Source organism: Camelina sativa, chromosome 2 (genome assembly GCF_000633955.1).
Source record: "Camelina sativa cultivar DH55 chromosome 2, Cs, whole genome shotgun sequence".
Lineage (NCBI taxonomy): Eukaryota > Viridiplantae > Streptophyta > Magnoliopsida > Brassicales > Brassicaceae > Camelina > Camelina sativa.
In genome coordinates, this window is record NC_025686.1 from 27,883,992 (window position 1) to 27,899,955 (window position 15,964).

General features: G+C 36.8%; 5 protein-coding genes across 6 annotated transcripts; 2 read left to right on the plus strand and 3 right to left on the minus strand.

Moving 5' to 3' along the window:
* On the plus strand, positions 3,605 to 5,188 carry LOC104743531 (U-box domain-containing protein 27). The gene has a single exon (XM_010464602.2). The coding sequence runs from the start codon at positions 3,683 to 3,685 to the stop codon at positions 4,943 to 4,945; it is 1,263 nt and encodes a 420-aa protein (XP_010462904.1). The 5' UTR covers positions 3,605 to 3,682; the 3' UTR covers positions 4,946 to 5,188.
* On the plus strand, positions 6,189 to 7,741 carry LOC104743538 (50S ribosomal protein L17). Its single transcript, XM_010464605.2, has 6 exons — positions 6,189 to 6,304; positions 6,413 to 6,467; positions 6,619 to 6,669; positions 6,895 to 6,986; positions 7,076 to 7,153; positions 7,373 to 7,741. Exons 1-6 carry the CDS (start codon positions 6,249 to 6,251, stop codon positions 7,524 to 7,526), a joined length of 486 nt encoding a protein of 161 aa, XP_010462907.1. The 5' UTR covers positions 6,189 to 6,248; the 3' UTR covers positions 7,527 to 7,741.
* LOC104743545 (probable pectinesterase/pectinesterase inhibitor 64) lies at positions 7,918 to 10,505 on the minus strand. The gene is made up of 2 exons (XM_010464614.2): positions 9,175 to 10,505; positions 7,918 to 8,724 (listed from the first exon to the last, which is right to left on the minus strand). The coding sequence occupies exons 1-2, from the start codon at positions 10,289 to 10,291 to the stop codon at positions 8,039 to 8,041; spliced, it is 1,803 nt and encodes a 600-aa protein (XP_010462916.1). The 5' UTR covers positions 10,292 to 10,505; the 3' UTR covers positions 7,918 to 8,038.
* LOC104743554 (chromatin assembly factor 1 subunit FAS2-like) lies at positions 10,868 to 13,995 on the minus strand. Of its 2 annotated transcripts, none has more exons than XM_010464622.2 (12): positions 13,733 to 13,995; positions 13,421 to 13,532; positions 13,282 to 13,308; positions 13,116 to 13,188; positions 12,772 to 12,875; positions 12,476 to 12,690; positions 12,300 to 12,396; positions 12,092 to 12,164; positions 11,862 to 11,953; positions 11,596 to 11,737; positions 11,422 to 11,522; positions 10,868 to 11,352 (listed from the first exon to the last, which is right to left on the minus strand). In XM_010464622.2, exons 1-12 carry the CDS (start codon positions 13,844 to 13,846, stop codon positions 11,036 to 11,038), a joined length of 1,467 nt encoding a protein of 488 aa, XP_010462924.1. In that variant the 5' UTR covers positions 13,847 to 13,995; the 3' UTR covers positions 10,868 to 11,035. The 2 variants fall into 2 exon arrangements, with proteins under 2 accessions (XP_010462924.1, XP_010462929.1); XM_010464627.1 differs by lacking the exon at positions 13,733 to 13,995 and adding an exon at positions 13,375 to 13,384 and having other exon boundaries at positions 13,421 to 13,459.
* LOC104743566 (cell wall / vacuolar inhibitor of fructosidase 2) lies at positions 14,696 to 15,442 on the minus strand. The gene has a single exon (XM_010464635.2). The coding sequence runs from the start codon at positions 15,359 to 15,361 to the stop codon at positions 14,819 to 14,821; it is 543 nt and encodes a 180-aa protein (XP_010462937.1). The 5' UTR covers positions 15,362 to 15,442; the 3' UTR covers positions 14,696 to 14,818.

Consider the following 15,964-nt stretch of genomic DNA (forward strand, 5'->3'; position numbering starts at 1 on the left):
TACTATTTGATTGTCCAATTTTAACGTATCCTGTGTTTGTCTTTGCTTCTCTTGCATCTCTTAACGGTTTAGTTTTTGTCAGGTGGACACTATGATTATCCAAGCTATCGGTCTGCTCGATGATCTTGACAAAGAGCTAAACACGTATGCGATGAGGGTTAGAGAATCTGTTATGCCAAATCTGTTAAATTGATGGGCAACTGGAGTAATGCTGCTAAGCTTGACTTCTCTGAGGTAAGTTTCATATTGTATACTGTGTAAATAGAACTCCATTAACCAAAGTTATATCCATGGGAACAGAAGTCAGTGACCTTGACTTGCTGCACATCCGGGAACTCTATGACCAGGTTCTTTCTCTGTCTGAGTACAGAGCTCAGCTATACAATTACCTGAAGAGCAGAATGAACGTTGTTGCTCCCAATCTGACTGCCCTGGTTGGAGAACTAGTTGGTGCTCGTCTAATTTCTCATGGAACTAGTTGGTGCTCCCAATCTGTTTTTAATGTCTTATTTGTATGTTTTTGTTTTCCAACTTTTTGTAATTTTGTAATTTTTTAATGTTTTCAATGTTAATGTTATAACAATGTTAATGTTAATTTTATGTTAATTTGTATGTTAATGTTATAACAATGTTAATGTTAATTTTTGTAACTTTTAAAATATTATTATTTTATTTGGGGGACCAAATACAAATAGACACCAATGCTCATACTAAAAATAAGAACCTTTCAAAATAATACTTTTAAATTTGGGGGACCAAAAATTGTCCCTAACCAATGCCCATGCTCTTATGTTTCGTGTCATCAAGAAAGTTAAAAACGGCATGCAGTTTCTTTCTGCCTTCTGAAAAATAAAACGCTGCAAACACACAGCGTTGATTACTATTTTCTACCTGTTTAATTTGCATCGAAGAGTATAATACTTTACTTCTGAATTTACTTTTTCAGTCATTCCGTATAGTATAGGTATGTGGTATGGAACTTTTTCAGATAGAAAAATTTTATTTCTATTTTATAACAGTAGAGGACGAAACAAAACCAATGGGCATTAATGATTAAAATTTTAGGATAATAGGCCCATGGACTAAATCAACTAAAGCCCGTAAATTCCACTTCCAGATATCGTTTGTTTTTTTCCGCAATCAAAATTAATATGATATTTTTTCTCTTATCTACATGGATAAATTAGCATGATGTATGAGAGAATAAATGTTTGTTGTTTACTTGTTTTCCAACACAAAAAATGTTGATGTATCTTCACGAAAAATGAAATAATTAAGAAAGAAAAAAAAACCAAAGGCATGCTAATTAAATTATATAAGTAAATACAGTATTATTTTGGATATTTGTGTAATTAATTAACCTTCAAATTTAGTCATACGTTTTACCAACTTCCAACAGGGTCTATAACTGTTTATTAACATCATAATTGTTGACTTTGATTTCAAATTAAAGCGTCATGATCCATCATTCCAATTTAAATGTTGAAATATTTTCCTCGCAAATATTTTAAAAATAGATGAGAATATAAAATTTGTGAGAGTTAAACGTGTGTTAAATACTTTACTACTCCAAAAATGTCCAAATCCAAAAGCTACAAGTTCAACTTCTTAAACAATTCCATATATGGTTTCACACTTTCATGTTTGATGTTTGACATTCATGTAGACCAAACATAAAAAAGCTTAAACGTGCGGGATGTAAGTGTTTGAATCAACCAAAACACGCAGCCTCTCACGTGCAAGCAAATTAGTTTATCGATTATTATTTATATTTCTTAAAAGAAAATATTGCTACTCACTATTAAATTTCAAATGCACATGTTTGTTTAGTGTTGATGATCACTAATTATTCAACTTTGACTTGGAAGTATTTGTATGAATCAGGTGTTGATGTTAGACTTGTAATACACACTTACTCAAAGATAGAATCATAGAAATAACGGTTAATTAGTTAAAAAATGATGATACTTTAACTTTAAGAGCTAGGTAGTAAATTAACACCAAGGTTTGTAAAATCTTAAAGGGTGTAAACTTGTAATGAACATAAGTTGACAGTCTTAAACTAAGTATCGAAGAGGATAAAAGGTTTAATGTAAGTGTCACGTCACGTCATGTATTGATGATCATTATTATTCAACTTTGACTTGGAAGTAGTTGTATGAAACAGGTGTTGATGTTAGACTTGTAATACACATATAGATTGTCAAAAAGAATAATAGAAATAACGGTTAATTAGTTTTAGAAAATGATGGTACTTAACTTTAAGAGGTAGCAAATTAACACCAAGGTTTGTAAAATCTTAAAGGGTGTAAACTTGTAATGAACATAAGTAGACAGTCTTTGTAATGAACATAATAAGTATCGAAGAGTTTAATGTAAGTGTCACGTCACGTCATGTATTGCTAGTTGCGGACATAAAAAACAAGCAGAAGTGGAGGAGCAACAAAAGATGCAATATAGCCCATAGAATCTGTCCGGTCAATTGAACAAATTGCTCATTTTATATTCTTCTTTTCTCTTTTTTACGTAATATCTTTTCCATATGTTATTACATATTATTGGGTTGTGCCTATATTTTATAAAATTTACAGAAGTATACCATCATACTTCAGGGTTAATTTGAAAAAAAATACATGATCTTTTTAACGTTTCACTAATTTAGGTAAATAACTAAAATGGCAAAATTTGTAATTAGATAGAAGTCAAATTCTTGCACGAATTGAACAAAAAAAAAAATCGCAACCACCCTTGAAATTATTGCTACCATGAAAGGTTAGAGTGGACTATAATATATCCACTCACATAAAAATATCGACACTGTAAAAAAGTGTGATGATGATTCACCTAATTATAGAAAACAATAAGGGTAAACAAAATATTTTGGTGAGAATAAATAATCCGGTTAATTCGATTTGTATAATAACGCGTTTTCAAGATTTTACGAACCTCACCAAATGTGAAAACGAGGACGAAAAACTGAGAAATAAGAAAAACGAGGAGATAGATTAAAATAACTAAAATTTAAAGGGGTCATAAAATAATAAATAATAAAAAGTTGTGCATTTCCACAAATCTCAAACGTGCAACTGCAGTGCAGTTACTGCACACCCGCCCCAAAAACTCGGTGCGTTCCTTCTTAAGACGTTAAAGTGGACTCATACCAAATCCTCACCGTCCAATTCCCATATCTTAGATTTTTAAATATTCACATCAATGGCTGTGATTGAAAAATCAAAAATAATCTCTAATACTACTATTATAACGCGCCGAAAGACTTCTTTGACCAACGACCAAAAGTGAAACAAAAAAATAAAATCCAATTTTTACGTTTTGGAGTGTGCTAAAATATTATTCTAATTTCGTAGTATAGTTATTTAGTATTAGCATAAAGAGAGAAAATTCAAAAAGTTATATTCGATTTACGTTAAAAGAAAAAGTTTTTATTCGATTTACTCTATTAAATTAGTTTATAAAAAAAAAAAAAAGATATTTGAAAAAATACTAAAATTCTCGTCAAAAAAGTGAAAAAATTTGACGTCACCAAAGTTTGACTCTCTTTTTCTCTCTCTCTCATCTTTTAAACCAAACCCCACGCACTAAAACCATAAACAATCTCTCTCTCTCTCTCTCTTTCTTTTGGAGCAAATCGGCAAAAAAAAAAAAAAAAGCAACGGCCAAAGCAATGAGGAAGGATGATCTATGCATCACTGTACCTACGTTTTTCCGATGTCCTATATCACTCGACGTTATGAAATCTCCGGTGAGTCTTTGTACCGGTGTTACTTACGATCGAGCAAGTATCCAACGGTGGCTAGACGGCGGGAACAACACTTGTCCCGCGACGATGCAGATTCTTCAGAACAAGGATTTCATACCTAATCGGACTCTTCAGCGTTTGATAGAGATTTGGTCTGATTCCGTTCGTCGTCGAGCTTGTGTTGAATCGTCGGCGGAGTTAGCTGCTCCGACGAGAGATGAGATCTCCGATGCGATTGATAGAGTCAAGATCGAGAAAGAGGACCGTGACGATCGCGAGGTTTTGTCTAAGATCGTTCGATTCGGGAGAGAATCTGATGATAACAGAGGGTTTCTCGCCGGAAAAGATGATTTCGTGAGGCTTCTCGTGGATCTGATTGACCAGGTCGGTTTCGAAACCACCTCCGCCGCGAAATCGCTGGTTGTTCAAGAGGCGGTTAAGATTCTGAGTTTGGTTCGTACCAAAATCTCAGATCGGAGACGGTTTTCTAATCTTATTTTAACCAACGGTCGAGATCGGTTAACGGTTATCGTCTTCTTGTTTCGAACCGGGAATGTCGAATTGAAGATCGATTGCGCCGGTTTACTCGAGTTCATCGCCGTCGACGCTGAATCAAAGCTTTTAATCGCTGAGAGAGATGGATTAGTGACGGAGCTAATGAGATCGATTAGTAAAGACTCCGATTCGAGCTTGATCGAATCGAGTCTATCGTGTTTGATCGCGATTAGCTCACCGAAGCGCGTGAAACTAAACCTGATCCGAGAGAAACTCATCGGAGATGTGACGAAACTGTTATCAGATCCGACGGCGTCGAGCGTTTCAGTCACCGAGAAATGTCTGAAGCTTCTCGAGATTCTAGCATCCACCAAGGAAGGGAGATCGGAGATTTGCGGCGGAGACGGAGAGTGTTTGAAAACGGTTGTTAAAAAGCTGATGAAAGTGTCGACGGCGGCGACGGAGCACGCCGTGACGGTGCTGTGGAGTGTTTCTTATCTTTTCAAAGAGGATAAAGCATTGGAAGCCGTTACGAGTGCTAACGGAGTTACGAAGATTCTGTTACTGTTACAGAGCAATTGCTCTCCCGCCGTTAGACGAATGTTAACGGATCTTCTAAAGGTGTTCAAGGTGAATTCAAGATCTTGCCTTTCGGCTTACGACACCAAAACGACACATATCATGCCGTTTTGATCAATTTTTTTTTTTTTTTTTACTCACTTTAATTAGGGTTCGTTCTTTAAAATTTGTTCCTTGGGAAGGAAAAAAGTGAGAAATTGTAAACAAATTGAAATTTTGAATAGTGAATATAAACTAAAAACAAAAAAAGAAAGAAGATTCAATTCATTGTAGTCAAATTATTCTGTTATTACTGTAAAGTAAAAATCAAAATAATGATGTTCTTGAATTTTCCAATCATATTGTTAATTCGTATCATTTGATATGGAATTGTTTTTTTTTATTTATTAAATAAGAATGTCGATGATTATTCTGTTGGTAATAATAGGTCCAAAATTGTCAAAAAGAGATGAATACGTCATATAGTTCCCATCGACCCACAATTTTGTAACGATGTAACATGTGATTTTCAATTCATCTTTAGAAGATTCGAATACATGATACACGACATAGACATAAGCCTATATATATAAGTCATAATCATCTTTATCTTTTCCTCATCTTGTGGTATTATTTTTTTGCGTTATAAAGTCCATTATAGTTTTTCAGAAACTATAGTCTCTCACTAACAAAATTTGAACGGATCAAACTAACTGTCTTTGTAAAAAAAAAAAGACATGGTTTTTATTTGTTCATGTAAGTTCACTCTCGTTTTCTCTAAATGTTTCTTCCTACAAACTTAAAGTTTGGAATGGTAATGAGAAACCCATAAATGAGCTGGTATCGGACCACTTTTATTAAATACAGAAAATAAATTATAAGTATACAACCATTTAAATGTTATTTATTGCCTTTATAACATTATTGACTATATACGTCTAACGACTTTTGGTGCATGTGTTTGGAATTTTAAGTATTGCTATTATTCATATAATCATCGTTACAAAATACTTGTATAAATATTTAAAATATGTAGATTATTATAAACTAACAACGAGTCCAACTTTGAGACCTGGCCTTTTGACTCTCAATACGAATGAGAAGAAGAGTCGACAAACCGCCCACAAATTTTGAAAATTGGGATCTGTGTTTTTATTCTTTGGGACTGTTTTGTGTTTTATAAACAACGGTCAGTGGAAAAAGTTAGGCATAATTCAACGCTTAACTCTGATTAAACAATACAAAAAAGAAGGAATAATTTTTTAATTACTCTATTGGGCTTACAAATCGAGAAGATCAGGCCCATTACAAAAGTTAAGGGTCCACTGACCCAAGCGTTCCGCTGCTGGGTTTATCGTTCACCTTCGCCAGAGTTCTTTTTTTTTCTTCATCTTCTTCCAAATTCGCCCATTCTCCGATCGCTTTCGCCGTCGCAGAAATGACCAAGTTCAGGAAGCTCGGTCGCCCAGCTGGCCACCGTATGTCCATGCTCAGGTTCTTTCTTCTTCTTATAAACTTTCTTATCGATCCTTGAGGTTCTTCTTCTTCGCACATTGCTTAAGATTTATCTCTTTTTTTTGTTTCGAATCCAAATGTAATCAGGACTATGGTTTCTCAATTAGTGAAACACGAGCGAATTGAGACCACTGTCGCAAAGGTACTAATTCCTATTATCTTCATTTTCATTGATTTGAGGTTTAGCTAGGGTTTATAGTCAGCTAATGAGAGAATCTGTGATCCCTCTTACAAGTTGCAGTGTCTTGTCCTAACAATGTAATCTCATTATTACCATACATTGGATTTTTCAGGCTAAAGAGGTCCGTCGTCTTGCTGATAATATGGTTCAACTCGGCAAAGAGGTAATCCAGTTCATACTTTTTCTTTGCAATAAGTTCAAGAAATTAGCTACTCTCTACTCTTTTGTATAATCATCAGACACCATAGATGTAAAGTGTACTGTGAACTCTAATCTTGGCTTTATAAGTGTTTTTTGTTTCTCTGAGATAAGTAGTTTTTTTTTTTGGTTTGAGATACATAGCAAAAAAATCAGAGTCATATGGGTGATTGAAATGATTTATTTACAGGGCACACTAGCTGCAGCAAGGCGAGCTGGTGGTTTTGTTAGAGGAGATGATGTACTTCACAAGATTTTTACAGAATTGGCTTATCGATACAAGTGAGAATTCTCCAACCTTGTTTTTCTTTTTTTTTAATCTTGGATCTCTCAACTCTGTTTCATGATATGGATGTTTTGTGTGTTTACAGAGATAGAGCTGGTGGATACACAAGAATGCTTCGCACTCGTATACGTGTTGGTGATGCTGCACCAATGGCTTATATCGAGTAAACAAAACTTCCTTTTCTTTATTGTTCATTCTTCTCACAGAAGCACATTGAATTTCTGAGTTTTCTTTAGCTGCAATGAAAAACAAAATGGGACAATGATGATAAGATCAAACATTATCTGGTGTATGTGTAACTGAGATGCCGTTACTGGATTCTCTAATTTTAGGAAGTTTCCTTGGTGAGCTAACTACTGGTTATATACTCTTCCTGATGCAGGTTTATCGATAGAGAGAACGAGCTAAGGCAATCAAAACCAGCAACACCTCAACCGCCACCTCGAGTGCCGCTGGACCCATGGGAAAGATCCCGTCTCACCAGGCAGTATGCACCACCAAAGGAGGAGAAGAGTTCTGATTCCGCCGACCTATAAATATAAGTATCTCTTTTGCTCTCTCTCACACCTAAAGAACATGTTTCTCCTTCGACCCCATAGCTTTTGTGTGTCACGCTATTCATCACTGTCCTCATTTTGTGTTTCACATAAGGTAAAAATAACAAAGTAACTTTGTTTTTATCCTTTGAAACATTTTATATGTAGAAGTTCCCTTGAAACATCAAACTATTTTAGAAGTATTTTTGCTATCATATCGTTACTATTGCCTCTTTAAAATAAATCTAAGAAGTTATGAGTCTTCAACCACTCAAAAAGTATGATAAGATTTTAAAGTTTGGAACTTTCTGTTATGACATGATTTATGTGGTTTCTTCCATCACTCAAAAAAATTATATCTTTTTGATTGGTTGATGACTATGAATCTCAATGAGCGATGACGATAACACCACACTAATAATATTTGACACTACAATAAGGTTACAATGACGACTTCTCATGACATTTTTTTTATATAAAACCCTAAGAACCTCATTTTTCCTTTACAAAAATCAAGCAGTGATCGAAGCCCACTCATCAGCCTGAATAAAATTGGCTACAGAGTAAACATCAACATGCTTCTCTGGTATCTCACTACTCCATGGGACCCTAGTCGATCTAACCGATCCAGGACCTGTATTGTTATACTCACCGTAATACAAAGTCTTCAACGCGAAATCCCCGTTCCAAGGCATCCATCCGTCAGGACTAATCAAAGACTCAAGATTGCAGTTTACAAAAACCGTCCTTGAAAATTCCTTCCATGGCCTTCCCAAGAAGTTCTTATGCCCTTTAGGGTTAGCTTGATACTCCTTCATGTATTCCTCTGTTCCTTTAATCGAACAGTTCCAAAACACAAATCCCGTGGACTGAGCCGCGTCGATCCTCCCGTGTGCTGTGATCGCGTTGTTTGCGCCTTGCTCGACTTTGGAATGTTTTGAAGCGATAAGGATATCACAGTCTTGGAATACAGCAGCTGAGTTACCGAATATAAAGTCTACATTGCCCTCGATTCGACATTGTTTGTAAAACTGACGAAGAGAGTGAGCGTAAAGAGTGTCTTGGTTTCCAAGAAACTCGCAGTTTTCGAGTACAGAGAAATCGCTGTCTGATCTAAACGCAACCGCTTGGTGCGCGTCTGCTCCTGCTGTGTTCTCTATAGTTAAATCACGAGCCATAAACCCATCGCCGAGAACTCCTACCAAAAACCAAAAAACATATAATAACAACAAACATTTTTTAGATTAAGAAACAAAAAAAAATCTTGGAACTTTGTCCAAATCTTGGATTAAATTAATATAGACTACTATTATTAGAAGATCTATGTTTATACTAACAAGATCCAATGGACATAATTTTCCAAGTAAGTTGTCTGAATGTCACATGGGTTCTGTCTCTATTGAAACCAGGAACACTCCCATTTAATCGACATAACTTAAATCTTGAAATTAATAAATACTAATATTCTTTTTACGTGGCAGAGCAAATCTAAAACAGTACTATAAAGCCTGATATATCAATGTCATAAAAGAAAAAAACAAATTTTTGTTTTGACTTTAATGTTTCTAAATTAAATCAACTGAAGAAAATATAAAAGAAGTTAAAATTAATAAATTCTTAAAAATAGGGTTTAACGGAAAAAACTCACCGACAGTTGCAGACTCGAACGTTGTCATCCCTGGTTGTCCAACATTCAACGAACCTGTAATTACCGTTTTACCCATTCCGTCTCCGATGAAGACGACGTTCTTTTTCTCAAACGGAACCCTAACGGTTTCCTCATAAACGCCTTCTTTAATCCGTATCACAAACTTAACGGTTCCGTTAGTATCCGGCGCTGCATTAACGGCTTCCTGCACCGTCTTGTGAGTACACCCATTCCCACACACCGTCACGTCTTCCGTTAAACCAGACGGAACCCCTAAATTAGCCTTTGTGCCTGTAGTACCCGAGCCCAAACTCGGCCCAGCTTTCTCCCAAAACCCATCTCGTTCCGTCGCTGGACGGATCCACGAAACGACGTCGTCTCCGAAACTGTCGAACGATAGCATCATGCTCAACGCGTTACCGGTGAGGTTCACGAGGCCTTCGAAGAACGTGACGGTGTCGACGACTTGCTTCGTGTCGTTGACGGTTTTGAGACCTGACCAGCAATCGAACTGGTAAGCTAAAGCAGCGCTCATCCACGCACGAGCGTCTTTGATTTCGCCGCTCGTCACGGCGACGTCTGTTGATTCGGTACGGTGCTGAGCGTAAGAGAGGATCTCGAGGCAAATTTTGGCGATGTTCGTACGGTTTTTGTTATCTGCGGACGAGTCTAGGATAGACTCGATTTTCGATTGGCCGGTTTTGAGATTCTCGTAGGAGACTGAAATCGCGGAGTGGATGATTTGAACCGGTTTAGGATCCGGTGGGACTTGACCCGGTTTAGAGAGGGAAGCGACGCAGTGGTCTGGGAAACGAGTCGCGTTGCAGGCGAGACGGATCTGAGCGATGGGAGGAGGAGGGAGAGGAGTCTCCGGCGGGGGTTTGTCTTTGGAGGTTGGTGGTGATTGGGGTGTTGAGTTGCGGTGGTTGTGGGAGGATTTGGAGACGGTGGCGTAGATGAGGAGAGTTAAGAGGAGGAGGAGAATAGAGGACATGGCGATGATGATGAGGATGCAGTTACGGGAAAGGACTTTTTTCCGGTGAGGTTTTACGGCGGAGGAAGCAAATGGGGTGGAGGAAGAGGCGGAGAGAGAGTACGGGAGTTTCGGAGAATCCATTGGAGCCGTAGAGAGAAGATATTTGTATATATTTGTGTATTTGGTGTTAATAACGTTTATACAAAAAAAAAATTAATTGAAAGTGGGAAAAGAAAGAAAAAAAAGAAACTGAAAAATTGAAGAATAATTGAGAAATCTCTCTGATTGAGAGAAAGAGACAGAGGATGAGATTCAGAGATTGAGAGCGATAGCCATTGGAGAGGAGACGAGAGTTGATTTTTCTGGGTTTTTGTTTTTTTAACCTTTTTTACGGCTATTGGGACAAAAAAAGAAAGGTTTTTGGAAACTAGTAAAATTAGGGTAAAATTATTCGCTATTTTTTTACCGGTCAATTATTCACACATTCACATTGGTTGAAACGGGCCAAAAAAGATCAACACAACATCCCTTTCGCGTCACGGATTGTTGCATTTTGCTTGTATGATTTTTGGGCCTTTGATGCCCAGCTAACTAACTCATGTATTTACTTAATGATGCATAATAAAACTTTAACCATCCATCTCATTCTCATGTGTTATACTAGTGAGTTTATGTACATTGCTTTTAAGACGAGACATAGCCACATAGGAGTAGGACTAAAGAAACTTATCCACTTCCAACATGGTCTCTTGACTGTAATTTGCTACAAAAAAAATCCATCGATGCAATTTATATATTTGATGTGTAGCCTATGAGAAAGATAATAATTGGAGTAAAAAAAACAGATGGAACAAAATGTATACATCAGTAGTACTTAGTTTATCATTAGGGATCTATAGCCATCGGTGTGATGCGCTTTCTCGCTGGTTTGTTTGAGACAGGTGTGTTAACTTTGCTCTGCATTGGCTGTTTCTCTTCCTCTTGTCTTGTTTCCGTCATCACTTCATCGGTTTTCTGCATAACATGATGCTCTTTATCCTTGCCATCTGTCGTAACTAAGCTCGGCAATGGCTGTTTACTCTCTTCGTTTTGTTCTGCTTCAGCCAGTTTATTGCTCTCAGCTGGTCTTGTTTCGGTCATCAGCTCATCAGTTTTCCCTATATGATGCTGTTTCTCCTCACTGTCCACGGGTTTCTTTCCGACTGCAATAGGATTGATGGGTCAAAATCGGATACTGGAAGGTTGAGTGCGAAAGAACTAAGAGCACAAACCTGATATGGGGATGGATTCTCCTAGTTCGTTATCTTCGAATTCAACTACTGTGCAGTAGCCATCTTGTGAGGACAGTGCTAGATACGAGGCATTAGGTGACCTATTGAACAAATGATTATGATATTGGGGCAATAAGCATTTAGATCTGAAGTAAATGTGTATATTCTTTTTACCATGTTATATCAGTTATTGCAGCGTAGTGGAGACCTGCTAAGACTGCAACTGGAGCGACACACTCTGTGTCATATATGTACACCGAATTTAAAGTTGCAATGGCAAAGACAAGACGGTAAGGAAGCTTAAAGAAACCCTCTTCTGCATGATTCAAAATACCATTTAAGATCACCAAAATTAGCAGATTTAAGAAAAATATATACGTCATGACGGCCTTGCTTTTCTGTCATATAAAAAAGAACTTTAAAAATGACATAATATGTACCAGCAGAATTTGAACCACGGAGTTTGAATGCAACAGAGCAAAAACGAACCACTACAACCGGTTTGCTGGCACCTGGAAGCTGCAGTGCAGGTCTGCTTGTGGAAAAAGGAAATGAGCTAGTGTGAGACTTTTTGTCTTGTTTTATAAACATCTCAGACATAAGCTCAAGCAGTTGACGTCAATTGGCTACGACTTCCAAACAAGAGATGGTGGGTTGATAATAATCTTACCTTGAAAGGTCCTTCCTAGAAAAGACATAGGTAGCATTCACAGCTTCTGATGTGGGTAAAACCTTGAAAGAACCTGGAAATGCAACACAGTGATGACAAGGACTGTTAGCGACATAAATAATACCCTAGCTAACAATGTGATGATCTAGCCCATCTATGATCTATCCCAACTTTCTGAAAAACAAGACAGGTTTTAAAGTATAATAACCTGCTGGAATGAGTAAAAAAGATCCATCAGGTGACCATGATAATCTTCGAAAGAAAGAAGGCAATGTCTCATCATGAAAGAGATGGGTTTTTATTGTCTGCATAAATGTCATTTTGAAATCAGGAATACTGTGTATTTGTGATGGAATAATGAATAAATATTTCTTTCTCTCTGACCTTAGATTCATCACCCCGTTGCTGATCTGCTTTCATGATAACATGCTGGCAAACATAGTTCATTTTTTCAACACCTTTACTCTTTGTTTGAGGCTTATTGACATATATACGGCATGTTCTGTCTGAACTAAGAGAGGCTACATACTTTGCTAAGGGATCCCAGGCAACACCTTGAACATAATGACAGTGGGCATCCAGTATCTGGTGTACAGAACCTTGTAGCAAATACGGAATTTTTTAGAAGCAGAAAAAATCTGGAGCCAAAAACAATTCATCTACTCTTTAGCTTTGCTCACCTTTATTAACGTCCCATATAATGCAAGAGTTGTCCACTGAGCCAGAAATCAGATAAGCATCATCAGGAGACCACTGAAGATCCAGGACATCCTTTCGATGAAATCTAGCAGGGCAAACAAAATAATTATCTTAGACTACATTACTGCTTAAGAGATAATGGATAACTTTAGTGCCGCATGCTTCCCACCATGGCCTACTACTACATGTGATTGAGTCCATATTCTTACAACAATGTTACCAACCTACAGAATCATTCCCCCCCTAATGATAGAACAACAGTATTCAATTTAAAGATTACAGAAAGCATGGTAGTGAAGCTAATAATTGAGATGAAAGGACTCACGATAATGACTTGTGAACTTTCCAGGACTGATTGGTTTCACTAGGATGTAACTTCCATATGATTAGCTCACCTCCTGCATTATAACAAAAATATAACTGCGCAATTAGTTTCTTGACAAATACACACTTGTATCATAGTAACCAGATATGCTCGTTCTCAGTCATACCATCTGCTCCTGAGGCAAGTAGTTCCCCTGCACATTATCACAAAACACTCGTCACCACTAGATGGCACATAAATTAACATGGTTACATACAACTCAAGAACACCTCATCAGGAATAACAAAAAAATCTCTGATGCTTACCAGATGGAGAAAAACGAATGGTATTAACAGCACATCCATGGTAAGTAAGGCTACTCTGATAAGATACACTAGGAATCTTCTTCTCCGCTTGACCAGAATTTACCAACCATAGCTGAAATTATTATTTCAATTTATTAGTCTACAGTGAATGCAAAAATTCAACAATTCAAAAAAAAAAATTCCCAGATTTCAAACATCTGAATTCCAACAATTGGGGTTTCAAACATTAAAATTCCAAAATTAACCGATCAATTAGATACTAATTGGTCAACATCAACATAAATCGAAGATTTGAGCTGTGAACTGCATAACCTTGATGTCGTAATCGGCTCCGGCGGTGGCGAGTAAACCGGAAATCGGGTGAAAATCGAGGGTTAAAACCGGCTTCCCGTCGTGCCAACTAATCTGAATCGTACCTCCCTTCATTTTTTCTATGTGTTAAATCGTGCACAATGCCCCCAGAATCGTGGCGGATTTTCTCGAGAAAATTAGGGGAAAAATTTTAGGTTTTAGGGATTTTAGTATCAGTGGGAAGAAGAAGAAGAAACTGTCTCGCAGTGGCGCGTCTTTTGGGCGCCAAAAAATATTAGTCTACGTGTTAAATGACGATTTTATCCACCGACTAGCCCGGTTAAATCTAAATCCGGTCTGGTTCGTGTCAATTTTGACTGGACCGCGCTAAACTCGATTTTGACAATTCGAATTGCCGTGTTCTATTATTAGGGAGAAGGAGAGAACTGTAGTCACTGACCTACGAACATACACACACTCAAATCAATCATTTATATAAATGTTTTCCACCTAAAATACAATTTACTTTTGTTTAAAAAGCCACACAATCTTTTGCTTTTGATTCATATATCAGTCGACGTCGTCTTGAAAAGCAGTAGTAGTAGTAGTAGTTATGTGGTCGATGACTATTCCAGCTTTAAAAATATGTAGACGACGTTACCTTTCTCTTTATAAGATGACACTTTAAAGACCACTTTTGAAGACCCTTATCGCGATTTTTTTTAAAGTATAAAACATCTCCGGAGCGATGGTAACACGTATAATGCATATATAGATAAAGCAAAAGTTACCTAGAGATTTGATATATATTCAATCAAACAATTATAAAAATATCTCTACTTCCCAACTCTTCTTAATTAAGAGACCTTTTCCCCCAAATCTTTGGCACTAAAACACGACTTATGATTTTTTTGTATGATTAGTAAATTGATTGATAAGTATTGTAGTCAAATACTCTTGGAAATTTGAAAGTACTCAAAGTAGTAGCGAAGGAGAACAGTAATATAAAGAGTAACGGTATTAAAAAAGATGCAAATTCCATATTAAAATTCATTTAACACGATAACTTAAACAGAGATTTTACCAAAGTTAAAATGCAAATGTAAATCATTCAACAAGACGATCAAGAATCCCTGAGACAACACCACAGATACGTCTCAGACTCTGTTCACGCCGACGAATCTCCACCGGATAAGACAGCCCCTTAGCTCGGCGGAAAATATTGCGGCAAACATTAGGATAATCCTCCGCCGCCAGCACATGCATGGAAGCATAGTCATAAGCTTCATCATCAAGATCTTGAATTGTTTGACGGAGAGAATCAGCGGCGAGAGCATACTTCTCGGAGCAATCTTGTAACACCTTTTTAAGGACGACGTCGTTTGCAGCGGATGTTAGGTTTCCGGCGATGTAAGTTGCGGTGGAAGTGGCGTTTGTCATACCAACGCCGATCATAATGGCTGCGAGACCTTTTGTGTCGGCTGTGGGACTTCTTGGGTCGGATTTGAGAGCCGAGACACAGAATTTGTAGTTGTTCGTGGTTTTGCAAGTTGATTCGATTATTGTCGCGTTGGATTTGGCTGAGATTAGGGTTGAGGATGGAAAGGATAGGGTAAAGATGAGGAGGAGGAAGATAAGAGAAGAAGCCATTTCAAGAAGAGGGGTTTGAGCAAACTGTCTACGGAGAGAGATAGAGATGGAAGAAAGAGGATTCTTGTCTTATATTTTAAGCAGTTTCTTGATATTACGTATTTTAAAATATATATAAAAATAAATACTACTTTTGTTTATCATTTGTAGTTGCAAAATATGAAATGATTTTAGTACCTTTTATTGATTTTTACGTGGTATGACAATTAATTACAATAGCACATTAACTACGTTAACCATGACATTTAGTCCAATAGTTATGCTAATATTATATATGGCTGTTACAATTGGGATTCAAATTTACAGGATACATATTGTTGCTATATATAATAGTCCTATATGAAAACAAAAGAATTCTCAATGTGAATTAAGTGATATTTCTTTTTGTCAAGATGCCATATAACGTGTTTACATGTGAACAACTGAAATAAGAATCAATTTGTATTCTTTCTAACTTTCTTCATTCGAAAGTAAGTCATACATACACATTAGTTCATTATTCGAAAGTAAGTCATACATATATATACACATTAGTTCATTCACCGGAAAAAAAAAATGATATGTAAATTCTCACTTAGAAGATACAGTTTGACCAAAAAAAAA